General features: G+C 30.6%; 3 protein-coding genes across 3 annotated transcripts; 1 reads left to right on the forward strand and 2 right to left on the reverse strand.

The window, feature by feature from the left end:
* Positions 1-365: 365 nt before the first annotated feature.
* LOC106126126 (solute carrier family 35 member C2) lies at positions 366-6,163 on the reverse strand. The gene is made up of 6 exons (XM_013323605.1): positions 6,002-6,163; positions 5,715-5,924; positions 5,104-5,391; positions 3,230-3,482; positions 1,512-1,678; positions 366-1,107 (listed from the first exon to the last, which is right to left on the reverse strand). The coding sequence occupies exons 2-6, from the start codon at positions 5,922-5,924 to the stop codon at positions 781-783; spliced, it is 1,245 nt and encodes a 414-aa protein (XP_013179059.1). The 5' UTR covers positions 6,002-6,163; the 3' UTR covers positions 366-780.
* A 1,501-nt stretch (positions 6,164-7,664) lies between these two features.
* Pex16 (peroxisomal biogenesis factor 16) lies at positions 7,665-9,267 on the forward strand. The gene is given in 1 exon segment (NM_001311982.1): positions 7,665-9,267. A coding segment is annotated over 1 exon segment (987 nt). The 5' UTR covers positions 7,665-7,738; the 3' UTR covers positions 8,726-9,267.
* A 1,847-nt stretch (positions 9,268-11,114) lies between these two features.
* Positions 11,115-14,456, reverse strand: ArfGAP1 (ADP-ribosylation factor GTPase-activating protein 1). The gene is made up of 8 exons (XM_013323610.1): positions 14,023-14,456; positions 13,769-13,936; positions 13,515-13,628; positions 13,047-13,198; positions 12,839-12,965; positions 12,575-12,697; positions 12,318-12,451; positions 11,115-12,222 (listed from the first exon to the last, which is right to left on the reverse strand). Exons 1-8 carry the CDS (start codon positions 14,080-14,082, stop codon positions 12,063-12,065), a joined length of 1,038 nt encoding a protein of 345 aa, XP_013179064.1. The 5' UTR covers positions 14,083-14,456; the 3' UTR covers positions 11,115-12,062.
* Between the last annotated feature and the right edge of the window lie 95 nt (positions 14,457-14,551).

The following is a 14,551-nucleotide window of genomic DNA, read 5'->3' on the forward strand; positions in this document are numbered from 1 at the left end:
TTTGGTTAAATCCATCAATTACCATAATTAAACATTAAAAATAGATAAATAAATCCAGGCTACATCTAAAGATAGAATAAATATTCTATCTTTTTAATCACCGTATAGCATTAACATTACATAAGTTCTTAAGTACAAAAGTCTTCAAAGGCGTTTTGTTTGTTATCTGAAAGTGTTTATTTTGTTTCATAGATCACTTTAGTTCCTATTTAGCTAGTTAAACTTAATTATAAATGCTTGTAAAGACTCGAAAATTATATAAATTCAACCTCTCGTATTAAATAATTTCACTTTTATAATGGAATGCTCTAATGAAAAGTTTTGACTAATAATTTATAAAATAACAAATATAATCGAAACTATTTAGTTTAATTTATTTCATCAAAACTATAAAATACAAAACTTTCAAAACCTATTTAGCGATCAAATTCGTACATTAGTTGTAAATGTTTATAAATATGTATACTAAATATATATTAAACTTGATAATCGCCAGTTTGACCGCTTCTTAACCTAAATCCAAAGTAAAAATCTTTAAGATTATGGAAGCTTTATATAGAAAGGGAAAGACGCTTTTTGGAATATACATACAAGAATAAAAAATTATTACAGTGATTTTCCACTGCGGAAACGATTGCATGAAATACTATCTCTATTTTGCCAAATCAAAAGAGAGAGATAACAATATGCTTTTATGCAAATGTTTCATTAGTGGAAACACACATTTACTTGATTATAGTTATTTGAAGGAAGAATCCGATTGATTAAATGTTGCCGTGTTTACTTCGCATCTCTTCTATGTAACACTTCGTATAAGATTTCAGTAGGATCTATGTCACTATCATCGCTTAATCCATTGCAGTGTACATGGTCTTCCAACAATGGTTTGCCGTATTCACCATTAGGTTGGGGCGCTCTCATCTTATTTATTTCATTGAAGTCATCCACATCCAGAGCCCTCACTGTACCAGCAACTGCCTTTATCACAAGAACCTTATGTATAATATGTCCGATGATGCCCAACAAGCATACTGTCAATCCAACCACATTGATAGCGCTTAGTTGATCACCGCTCACTTCCACTGCCAGTATTAAAATACACATTTCCTGTAAAAAAATATTAAGTATCAATTTCTGAATCCAGTACAAATGAGTATAATATCTGTTATTCTGTTATTTGTACAATAACTAGGATAAATAAATAAATAAAAATAAGGAAAAAAAGATAATGTAAAAGTTATTACACATTGCTTTAAGGTTAATTTAACTAACTGTACTGTTACTCAGATGATTAATTGATGTTCAGAGATTTATAAGGTTATTCTACAGACCACTAATAACTTGTAGCTAAGATTATGGCACACTTATTAGGAAAATGCATCTTAATCACTGGTTTAGAAGAAACTTTGCTAAAATTATAACTAATCTTCCAAACATTTACCTCGCTAGAGGAAAACAGGATCTTGTTTTTTTGTTTTTGTAGTTAAAAAAACTTCTATAGTGTGTGTTACCTTAAAAATGCCAGCAATTGATAGCGTAAGACTTGATGTGTAGGTGACGACAAGAAACTCGCTAATCTCCATAGCAAAGGCCAATATCGCACCAACGGACACCTTCAGAATGGTGGGCAGTAATTGTTCCGTAGTCAACGATAAAAGGTAATCGAAGCAGGTGGTGCCTGGAATTAGTAACAAATATTTTTAAACTATACGAAGACTTACGATGTATACACAATCATAAAATATATGTAACAATGACATCAGATTCAGAGATGTTTTCTAGCAAACATCCATCCATCCATCTATCTAAACTTTCGTATTTATAATATTAGTAAGATTTGGTACCATAACCCAAGCAGTGCATTTAAATTGAAATGATGTGACAAAAAAGAGACCACAATATGTATAAATACAAGTGTCACAACAATAAAAACTCATAGTAATACCGCTTATGGCACTCCAGACAAGAACACGAATCGAATGATACTGTTGTCAAGATCGATTCATCTTAACGGAATACAATATGTTGTTATATACATACAAGCCAAGGTGCAAAAAAAAACATAAGATCGAAAAACATTACTTCCTTGTCAGACGAGTAAACAAATAAAACATATAAACGGATCATATAGATAATGAGTATGTCTGCGTAACGTGAGGTAAAGGATATAAATAAGTGTAGAAAACATTTAAAAAAACAAGATAGTGCGCGTCATTGGTACTTCTTTACCATAAAATATGGCGTATATAAACGATAAATAGTCTGCATTTTAAATTCCATGATCTTTTTACGTACTGTCTGGCGAATTAAGTAGTTTATAAATAGATATCTTAAGTTGCCATAATTTTGTGCAATGTTGGTACAAATAAACAGATATAAATATCTGGTTAAAACCAGTATCTGAAAAAGGATGTACCAAAGTAAATTATTTTTGTACCCTATCTCAAATTTAGTTATCTTACTAATATTATACACGTAGACGCCAAGTCGGATGGATGTTTGTTATTGCTTATTTCAAGAACGATTAAACGGATCTCGCTCAATTAGCATAAATGTATAACAGTCTGAAAAATATACAAGCTACTAATATATTTTTAATACCGCGCGGACAAAGTCGCGGGTATTAGCTAGTAATAAATAATATAGGTGCTAATAAAATCTTATTAATAATTCAGATTTTCAGAAAAACTACGTAGGACACACAAATGTCGAATTGCAAATTATTCCAGAATAAAAACGACGGATAATACCAAATTTGAAATTCTATTATGTTAAATCTGTCGACGGTGCTGAAAATTATATTTCAGAAATATATCCATTTTATAAGCAGAAAGTGACTACGACTTATAAGTAGTAGCAGTATCTTTTTACAACAATATCTTACTATATTATTGGCAATAATAAAAATGTATAATAACGTAACAATCTAAGACGCATTTCACAAGAATATTGAAGACTTTTAGTAAAATTTTGTTAATATTTACGTGTTAAGTCTCAACAATGCGCACATATAACAAAAATTTTCATAAGACATATCAAACTTAAAAGTTCCATCAAAAAAGTCAAAAGTTGCCTTCTTCTATTGAAAAAAATATGAAATAATTTGTATTGATGACAACTAGCTAAAGTAACCTATTAGTTGTTTAAAAAACAATATTATTTACATATTAATCATTATTTCAAACACAAAATTAAAATAGATTGTTATTATCAATGGGAATAGACTCACCTTCGAACATTATAGTGAATGGTAGCAGCGATATGAACATCCAGGGCTGCACATGAAACACCATGTCCACAGGATTGTCCAGACCCAGCTTAGACTTTTGCATTAGAAGTTGTGCGAAGGACCATCTCAAGCCAGCGGCAAACGATGCCAACAGAAGAAAGTAGAAGCCAAGAAGATTGAACTGAGTCGCCTTGTAGGTGAACATGATAAGTCCAGAAGCTATCATGATAACAATCCCAACCAGCGACCAAGACTGTGAAAAAGACATTCATTATTCACTACATTTTTTATATGTTTTACACCTTCATACACTTAATGTAAAATGTAAACACACACTTGTAAGAACTGAAAAAACTCTCGCGTTCGACATTAATAGTACTTCGCATATAGGTGAACATGAGTAGATCTTGAGAACACCATTACAAATTAACTCCAAAAAATACAGTTATCTCTTGTGAATATCTTCGGACTAAAAACTTTTAGATTTAGAGTTACCACCGTACTTAGTAGAATAAGGATAAGAAACGTACAACAATAAGAACAAACACCTACAGAAAAATACATGTTACATGTCTGTCCAACGAGAATGAAATGCAAAGTTGTTTGTTTTGCACCAATGGTTTGACATTTTAAACGCACGGTTAACGGCTGCATACGCAGTTCGGGATGCGATAAAAATAGTTAGCCGGCAGGTGCTCCGCAAGCAATTATAGCTTCATGAATATTTTAATTAATCGGGTAAAAATACTTTGTGGACCTTCAACACAAACAAAATGCATTGCGTTCATTCGCTGTGGCGATATTTACCGTCAGATCAATTCGCGTAACGGTACTTTTAACAACGATACCGCCACTTATTTATAAGTAAAAAAAAGGCAATAAAAATAAACGATAATGCGGATAGCATTCAGCTAGCGTGTTTTCAATTCATACATATTATCAGCATCATTATCGCATCGCAGTTTAAAACATTGATAATACCATATACTATGTCTTAAGTATACAGCATTTAGCAAAAACGTGATCAAAAAAATACAGAGCTAATGCGGAATAGTAGTCTATTCAGTAATAAACAATCTAATTCATGTGTTGAAATGTCAAGTAAACAATCCAAATGTTAATATAAAAGCAAACAACTTCATTAAAATGAAAGAACATTATTTTTCTTAAATTTTTTGCACTTGTGATGTATATATGTTGAATCTTTTGGTAACACAGCATTGACAAACATATAAATATTGATTTTTATATATTTATAAAGACCTACTTATAATCTAAAAAGGATTTATGCAGGTTTCAATGAGAAAGCTTTCAGAAGAAAACATTGCTATGCAGATATGTTTGAATCGTATAACACTACAAAGATGACTTCTTGAAGTTAATGTGATTTTGCATTAAACAACCTTGACTACATGCACATCTTTGAGTTTAAAAATTGAAAATTTGAAAATCTAAAAACATGACAGGGATTGAAATGGTTCAAAATTCAGTGCTTAATCATTGCACTACTGAAAGTCCTAGGATATAGGAGGATGTTGTTTTATTATCCAATTGTAAATATTATCTGCATATAGTGCTATTAAGAAAAATATGAATTACTGATAAAAAGAAATATTTAAAGAAAATATACATAAACATATTGTCTCTATCATCATTGCCTCCCAACCCTTATCCCTGTGATGTGGGAGGAATATATTAAAATTAGGCATTGTCTCTGTCTTCTTCGTTTAACTACTAGTGGACCCCATTGTTTAATTTTGATGATTTCATTGTCTCTGTCATATTCTATAAATACTTGAACAATATGTTTTTGTATATAGCTGCAGCAGTGTAAGCCCAGTGTAAAATATTTTAGTCTAAAATTGAAAACTCACCTTTTTCTCGAGGCCGAGGAATATTGCGAATCCAAGTATGAAGATTATAGTTGTTGATTTTGTCATTGTGTAGAGTGAAATTGTGACAAGTTCGAGTCCCCAATTTGAGAAGCCAACATCAATGCCACTGGCAAATCCAGTTGGGGCAACTGAACGTAGGCATGTCATAAATGAGAGCACTAGCTGAGTTCTCAATGTGATGCAATGTAAAACTTCCCTTGCAAATGCTGACAGTAGCCACTTTACTATTAAATGGTACATCACTATTGAGAGTGGATAACGTACTTCCTAAAAAAATTAAAGATTATAAATAAAACTATGATATGTAATTTAATTAACAATGATATATCTTAAGTTGATTTCGAAAATATACTCTAGTCAAATAAGATTCAAATAAGTGAAATTAACACTAATTAACTTTTACCACTATTGATAGCAATTGTAATTAACACTTCTTATAAATTAAGTTTGATAAAAATTAAGAATTTGCTCGACATTTTGCTTGCAAGTTGGAGAGTAGAGTTTGGTTTTGACTTATCGTGATGAAAAACTACGGCTGGAATAGTAATACATAAATGAAAATTCGGGAACATGATAATATAATGAAATACCTTTAAAAGCCATCTTTGGTAAAATGTGAGACCAATAGACAATGAAAAGTAAAATAGTATAAGTCCCAAAGAGAAAAGACTTTTTTGCACACATATATCGGACCATTTTCCTTTTGCGTTACTTCTTATTACTTCTTCGTCGACATCTGGTTTTGAAGCCAGCTGTTCATATTTAGCGCCTTGGTTAGCGGTCACAGCACGGCCTACCATCTTTGAAGTTAAAATAAGTCGAATATTAATTTCAAAAATCTAAATGGACAATATCACATTAAAAAAAATGCAAGAACCTTAAAGTACGCCTAGTCGGCTAAAGTGAAAACTGGAATGTCAAAACAACTTGCTTCTAAAATGGTGCCGAGAGATCTATAATCTAATTGATAACCAAAGAGTATAGTAATATCCTCTAGTAATTGTGATAACTCATACAAGAGTACTCTGTGGTAGCCAGAACTGAACCGATTCATTTGACAATTTACTAGTGATGTGAGTAGAATCGGTTTTGAATATTTTGATTATCGATGGTTGTTTCATAAAACTTGCTATCGAAAATTTCGTGATTATTGTTTGTTTATAAATTACATGCTATATACATAAAATTGTTCATTTTGATTCCTGCTTTATTCTTTAAAATTACATAAAGAAATAAACTTAAAATCTTTAAATTAAGGTGTTGACAAACAAAATGAAATGTTAAATTATTCAAACTTTCGTGAGACATTATACCAAGCTGATGTAAAAACGGCTAAACACTCACGTATATTCGTCCGGTGGCGGCACCGACTAGTTTCGAGCCCATCGGGGGCCCTTCATCAGGCTGAGTGGTACTGGTATTATTTCGCGGACGCGGCCGGTCGTTCACTGTAACTAGTCGGTGCCGTCGACGAATATACGTCAGTGTTTTTATATCAGTTTAAAATGAAATGTGTTTAATGTTTTTTAGTTAATTGTGCGATACACAGCCAAATAACTGTAATACAACAGATATAAAATATGATTATAACCGCGATTAACGTAGGATAAATGTAAAATACTCGATTTTTAAATGACTTCAGTTCGTTTGATGTATAAAATGGATAAGAAATGTTGCAATACCAATGAAGATTGGGGCGCCTTCTAATATCTAGGAGGGGCACAGCATACTGGTAACCTCAAAACAAGTGTGCGTCCCGTTTTTATATGTTCTTTGCTTCAGATTTGTTAATCGATTATCCATATCTACAGGTAACCGGATTTAGTTCGGTTCAGTTCTGGCTGCACTAACACACTAAAAATGTTCTCGTTTCACATTGGTCGGACCATACTTAAAAATGCTACGTCATTGTCGTCATGATACTTTGTCCATATATAATAAAGTACAAAGTTGATTAGTATGACACACTCAGAGTTAATATCGTACCTAATTGACGACTGTCGAAGGGAATGGGAAACATACATAGAAAACCAACAACTGCGAAGTATAGAAAATCGCTCTTGTAAAAAAAAATAATTCGAAGATGTTTTTATTTATGTATTTAAAATAATCTTTAGCTATATAACTCATGATGACGTAAGAACGTAGGTATCTAATTTATCTCACAATTTAAAAAATATATATCATAATAAATTTTTATAGTTAGAATCTTGATATTTTGATTAAAGTACAAAACTAAACTAAAAGAGGTTTGGTGTTGAAGTATTCAGAAGAAATAGAAAGAAACTATTATGTTTATTTTGTATTTCAAAAACCAAAGTCATAAAATAATCGATTTCAAGATCTATAAAAACAAATGTCAAAAAGCGAAACGATTCTTAACCGATTTTACTTCGGTCAAATCGGTTAAGAATGAAATGTGTTAGCACAACCCTAATAAATTATCAATTACATGTCAAAGTAATCAACTTATATCCTTTTCTTTATATGTCAAGGAATACAATATTGTACTTTTATATGTAAATGATTTATAATTCGATGTAGAAGTCAATTTGATAAGCTAAGCTAACATAAGGGAAAAGTTTATGTAATAAGCTTGTAAAAACTTTAAAAGATGGCTAAAGAAATCACACCTTTGCAGTTGTTTACGAGTTATAAAAAGTGGGTTGTTAATAATCCAGGAATTGTAACAGATTTGGAAACTGTAACAACGTGGTCATCATACTTTATTGCTGGGAAAATAAATAAATCACCGATTGTATCAGAACTTGTGTACACTGTTTCTAAACTTATATCGTTGTTTAACGATAGAGTCATTAGAGAGGCATATGATGGTGAATTTCAGCATTATGGATTTAGAGATCAGGTGAAGCTTTGGCTAACTATTGTTCATTATTGTGAAGTATTCATTGAGCTCACTGTCAAGAACAAATGGGGTAATCGTGGGAAGTGGGTAGCTACAACACTGATTCAAACTTTCAAGTGTGGCTCAGCCTTAATTCTCTTGTATCGATTTAAAGAATTACCAATTCAACATCCTCCAATACCAGCTTTACAACGAAAAAAATTCACTGAAGAAAGAGAATCAGATGATAATGCAAATTCTTATTTTACACTTAAAAGATCCGGACGTGTTCTTAGACGGGTTGATGGTGCCCCACCTATCGCCTTACGTGACTGGCAACGTGTTAAAATCAAGGATAATAAAACAACCAACACAGAAATAAAAGATTTGGTTCATGCGGAATTGTTGTATATTTTGAGACCTATGGTACATCTTGCTGCAATGCGTGCATTTGGGACAACAGCTTGGAAACAATGGCTAGTAGCACTTGGATTAGACTTAGCAAGTTTCAAACTTTATAACCGCCATATGAAGGAGTTGACTTATGAGCAACGAATAGAAATAAGCCGTAGAAAATTGGGTTTTATACTTTACTTGTTAAGAAGTCCCATGTACAATGGTTATTCTAAAAATGTAATAGAAAACGTTCTCACTTCTATGTCAAATAAAATTCCAGCCATGTCATTTGTTTGTGATCCTATTATTCGATACTTAAGTCACTGGCAAGATATTTACTCTTATATGTGGGCATCATAATTATTTAATGTTATGAATGTAATAAGACTTCTTAATATGTTGATTCATTGATTGTTAAGGATTTTGCTGATGTTGTTTTGCATGTTTTTGTAAAAGTCAAAAAACCTGATAAAAGTGTAATTAGTTTTGTAATAATATAGCTAAAATAGTTATATTGCATTTCTTAAAACTCCGTACAATTTAGTATTACCTCAATTTCAATTGCTACATCTGTTGGTATACACCAAAGCTCTTTGGCAAAGTAATAAAGATTTAAATATCAAATGATCTTTTAAAGAAATTACATAATTGTAAAAAAATTGTAAAGTGTAATGTTCAACAATCAACAAGTTTCCATTATACAAATTTTTGGTTTAAGGTAAAATAATTATAGGTAATATTTCATAAGTATTGTATGTTTTCTACCAAATTTTTTAACAATACGTACTATTTTAAGTATTAATTTAACATTTGATGGGCTAAGGATAAGGAAAGGAATTTGTTAATGTAATATTTTATTGGTGGAAAAATATTGAATATTGGGATTTTTTATTGCACATATTTGTAATTTATCAATTATTATTTTCATTAAAGTTGCTGATTCGAAAAACAGTTCCTTAATTCTTTATACACCTCTTAAACAATCATTAACACTTTGAGTGCCACTAACCTGCCAGTCAAGTTCACTTTTGTACAAGAAAATAGTAGTGGCATTGAATGTGTTGACAGCCTGGTATATTGTAGAGTTAAAAATCAGCATGAATATATAACTCAGGACCTTGTTTTTTTAATTACTCTAGTAAAAGCAAGGGAGGTAATAGGCAAGTCTTGACTTGTTTGTTTAGAATTTCATCAGTTTTAGGAATATTTACTGATAAGTTTAAAGAAAAAGCGATTAATTCTGATAATATTTATTACATATTAAAATTCATATAATGGACAAAAACTAAAATTACATAGCCAATGAACCAACATCAATACATTAAATCTTATGGCTAAAGCTGTAATATAATCATCATTTAATTTTAACTAACTAAATTTTTATATCAGATTTATAGAATAATTTTGCTAAACAATAATTTAAATTCCAGTTTCTACATAGAAATGTAGGAATAAAGCTTAAATAATAATGGTGTATTAACTATTATCTATAAATTTACCGTCGCCATACGAGAGGTTGGCATTCGCATATGAAGTTTATCATACACTGCCTGCAGTTGGCAGCAATGGGTACATGTATGGCGACTCTTCCATCCATACATATTAAATTTAATTATTAAATGACCTTATAAAAGCCAAGCAATAAATTGGAACTATTAGGAATATGCTTTGAATTTATTGCAATTGATATTTATATAGCCATATAACACTAGTATATAAAAGAAATATGCAATAATTGAGTATAGAAAAAATACATCACAGAATCTTTTATTTAAGAAAATATATACCCGTTTATGTAGATCCGCTGTATAGTTAAATAAATTTCCATCAATAGTATTTATTATAACTATCTAATACATTGCCCATGGCCACTAATAATTTCAAGCTAAATATACATTGTTATAAATATCTCTAAAATTAGCAAATTTAGTTAACTCATAGTTTTATTTTATGCAATAGCATCTAATAAATCATATATAAATCTATTTAGCAAAAATTCAAATATTAAGTAATAAAAAATGTATTCCATTATCGTAAAACAGATTTGCGTAAAAATTATTACTTTGTCAAAATGTTTTTTTTTTACTATAGAACATAATAAATTAATTCATATATGGTAAAAAATATTTGATTTTAATTAGCTTTAAATGCATGGCACAATTTTTATATGTACTATATTTTTAAAAATAAATCTTTTTCCTACTTTTTTTTGTTAAAAAAGTGAATGACCAGAAAAAAAAGTAGTTAAATTGACTTGATTTATAGGGAAATTGCGAGATCTCATACGGTTCAAAATTACATGATACATCAGCAACACAGTAAATTAAACTAAATATTTTAAATAAGATAATACAAAACTTTTAATGATATAACAGTCTAACTGCTATAATATACATATAACAAATATCATAAAGATAGGCCAAAGTAGGCACAAGAAAAAGTTGTTTTAGTACATATTAGAAACATGAAAAAGCTGTAAATCTTTTACATATAAACATATTACGACAATAAATTTTACTACATTTCTTATGCAATTATAAATATTCAAGACAGATTTTTTTAACAGAATAAGTTTTTCATTAGTCAACTTCACAAATATAATATATAATTATAGATGTCATTTTGATGTCAGAATTAAAATGTTACATTAACTACAATGCAAAATAATTACATAATTATGCTTAAATTGAAATATGTTTATGATGAATTGGATACTGTCATAAATAAATATTATTATGTATTTTAGGTCGATTTTTTACTACATAACAATAGATTATTAAACAAATAGAATGATATGTCATTATTACTTTGTCCACAAAAAAAACAAAATAATTATCAATTAAAAAAAAACAATATTGCAAATGGGCAACATTACAAATAATTATGAGAACAGTACCTTAGTAAAGTAATCTTTTAACATAAAAAAGAACGTAACAAATGAGTCATCATTTGTGAACTAAAGGAGTGATAGATGTTTAAGTAAAATTATATAACTAAAGTTCAAACTCTTATTTTATTTTAAAAACTAAATTATATATTAAATATACTAAATCACAATCAGAAGAAATGAACTAATTTTAATGCAAATTGCTACAATTATTGCACAAATAAGGTTGGATTGATTAAACAGGATATGTATAAGAATCCGGTTAGTTTAGATGAGATGACAGAGATGTATGAAAGAGTAGTACATACTATGCTATCTATCCATAAGAAATAGGTGAGAAAGACAATGATGAATCTATAAATACACATTATACATTTATACTGAGAATGGTTAGGAATGCACCTTTGAACAATTATTCAGTTTGATACAAAAGTCAGAAATTTTGAACTCTGCATGCATTAGTAAGGTGGTTCCTCTATCTATATTACTGACCACAAGCTGCTTGTCATAGGGTTTCACAATTATTCTACAACTCATTAGAGTTACTTGAATTATAATAAAAATGTTAATAGTAATTTAATTATGTCATATGAGGTTGTTAGTAATTTGAATTTTATAACAACTGATTTCAACTTAAACATCTACCACAGACAATTTTAAATGTAGATAGAAAAGATTCCATTAAATGCATATAAATTGAAATTATTTAATACTTATACCAATGCAATTAAGCAATTGCCTTGCCGGCTTTAATCAATTAAACATGCACGTCATTTTTTAAATCTTATCGTGATTATTTTCAAATGTTGTTTAAAGCCAGTCCCATGAGTCCTCGCTGTCCTGCTTCTTCTTTATCGTGATATTTTTTACATCGGGAGGCGGGCTTGATATACCAACCTGAGATAGATCGCGAGTATCTAAATTGTTACGAGCTGCTACAGAAAATGTCGACGCCTGGTTTGGCTCGTTCCTTGATAAAATAAAAAGAACAGGTTAATATAAAAATCAATGTTTGAAAATGTATAATGACAATGTGTGTTTAATTGAAATATTTCTTAAACTCACCAATTGAAGTAGGTCTCAGAAGTGGAACTTTTCATTGCACCATAGCTTTGTGTGAGGAAATGAGGACTTGTATTGCTGGCTCGGCGCAGCTCGTTGGCACCACTCAAAGAGCTTCGTCCACCACGGTTATTAACCTTAAACATTGTAACATTTATTACCAACTTTCACTAAATCAAAATTAAATTTTACATCTAAACATGTTGGGACTAAGGTTCTTCTTTTGAAGATATTCCACCTATGAAAAAAATTACACTAACCTTATCTGTGACAGTAGATGCCATTTCAGAAACTTTTTGAGATGCTATTCCTCCATATTTAACAGCACTTTCAGTGGCAGTTCGGGCCACTTTGCTTACAGAAGATGTCAGCATAGACCAACCCTGCATAAAATACACATTTTTTATGAGTACAAAATTTAATTACAATGAACACCAATTAAAGTGAACATGTAATGAAATATTAAAGAAACTGTCACAATTATTTGTTTTTAAAATATGTATATATATATTAAAAAGTCTTACCGATGCTAAGGAAGCCAGGGTGTTGTCAACAATCTCATTTCCACTGTGTATTGGTGACATAGGTGTTGATTGAGATTGATTCTGTGAACTTCCAAAGCCGACATAGCGTCCACTTCCATATTTGCTACTATGGATTAAAATAACATAATCAATCTTTAAAAACATTCCATATAAAAGTTAACTAAATATAGTAGACAAAGATGCTTACTGATAACTGATATCATTGTCGGAACCACTCATGTGAAACATGTTATCATTGGAGGAGTAAGATCCTTGGGAATTCCAATCTGATGATCGCTCAGTATTTTCAGGCTTATAATCCGATGGACTCCATGAACCACCTTCTGCGAGAGCTGCAATCTGTAATTACACAGGATTGTCACTTCTACTGTATAAATAGAAAGTGGCAAGTTTGCTGCACTTTGAGTATGGTTTGAGCATTTTGAGATGGTCAGATATAATCATATTTTGATCAACTTCAATTAAAAGATAATGCTCAGAAACCAGCACTTTTAATTACTGAATCTGAGGCTTAACAAAGTAAACTTGATGTACAATAAAAAAAAATGTTTAGTATTATCAGTATTAGATAATATTGTAGGATCTAAAAGTGATTGTATTTTATTGCAATGGAATGTTAGTGAGATTAAAGAAACTAAACTGAAATATAATTTACCTTTTGCCGGTACATGGCAGCAGCTTTTGTATTGTACTTCTGTGGAATTGTCATATCTGGCTTATAATCAGGTTGATTTTCAAAGAATATGCGAGCTTTGGCATTTCCACCAACCTAATAACATACAAAGATATTTTTTGTCAATACACTAATGCATTGTAGATAACTTATTGCTTGATATCATTTACAAGCAATCCAGGATTCAAAACCCAATAAATTTTCATAAAATAAAATAAAAAAAAACTGAAGTATACCATCATTTTTTCTAGTTCAATGTCTTTCCACTTGTCCATAGTTATTGAACGCACGAACGAGAGATGCACACCAAGGCTTCGATGAACTCCAGAGCAGTCCAAGCAGATCCATATGCCATACGTAACAGATGCCCATTGTGGATTGAGCGTGTCACATTCGAAGCATTTCTAAGAATTATGTTAATATGTCAATTGAAATTTGGATAACTAAAATTTAATAGGTAGTATTCAGAGTTTGTACAACATTGACTTACGTGGTTTTCATCCTGTGTCCTCACCGAATTTAACTTCCGACGGGTACGTGGCGAAGCCATTTATTCTACTTTATACAATGATTGCTAAATTTATAATCTCTATTAGAACAAGATCTTTGAACAAAAATTAAAAGTAAATCACAGCATACTATATGACACGTTCTTCCAAATTTCCGAATTGTTCCGAAGCAAGGAGCTTGTCCTAACTCGGAACCAAATACCGATGGTCAGCGATAGTCAAAGTTTTTCTAGTTTTCTGCTACTATTCTACCAACTGCTACCAACCAAAGTTGCCAACTTGTCAACGAATGACGAACCATGCAAAGAATATAATCGGGTGTAATGATGTATACAATTAGATAGCGACTACAAATTCTCCAGAAGTCAACTATTGCTATTGTGTTGAATTCATAATCTTGAATATAAACAGTGTGAATGAACGTGGATCATGAAACTTTTGTTTAGTTACAGTTATTTTTAGTTTGGTTAAGTTTAGTCAAACTGAAATAGGCACACAAGAAACGTCAGT

Source organism: Papilio xuthus, unplaced genomic scaffold (genome assembly GCF_000836235.2).
Source record: "Papilio xuthus unplaced genomic scaffold, Pxut_1.1 DF825017.1, whole genome shotgun sequence".
Lineage (NCBI taxonomy): Eukaryota > Metazoa > Arthropoda > Insecta > Lepidoptera > Papilionidae > Papilio > Papilio xuthus.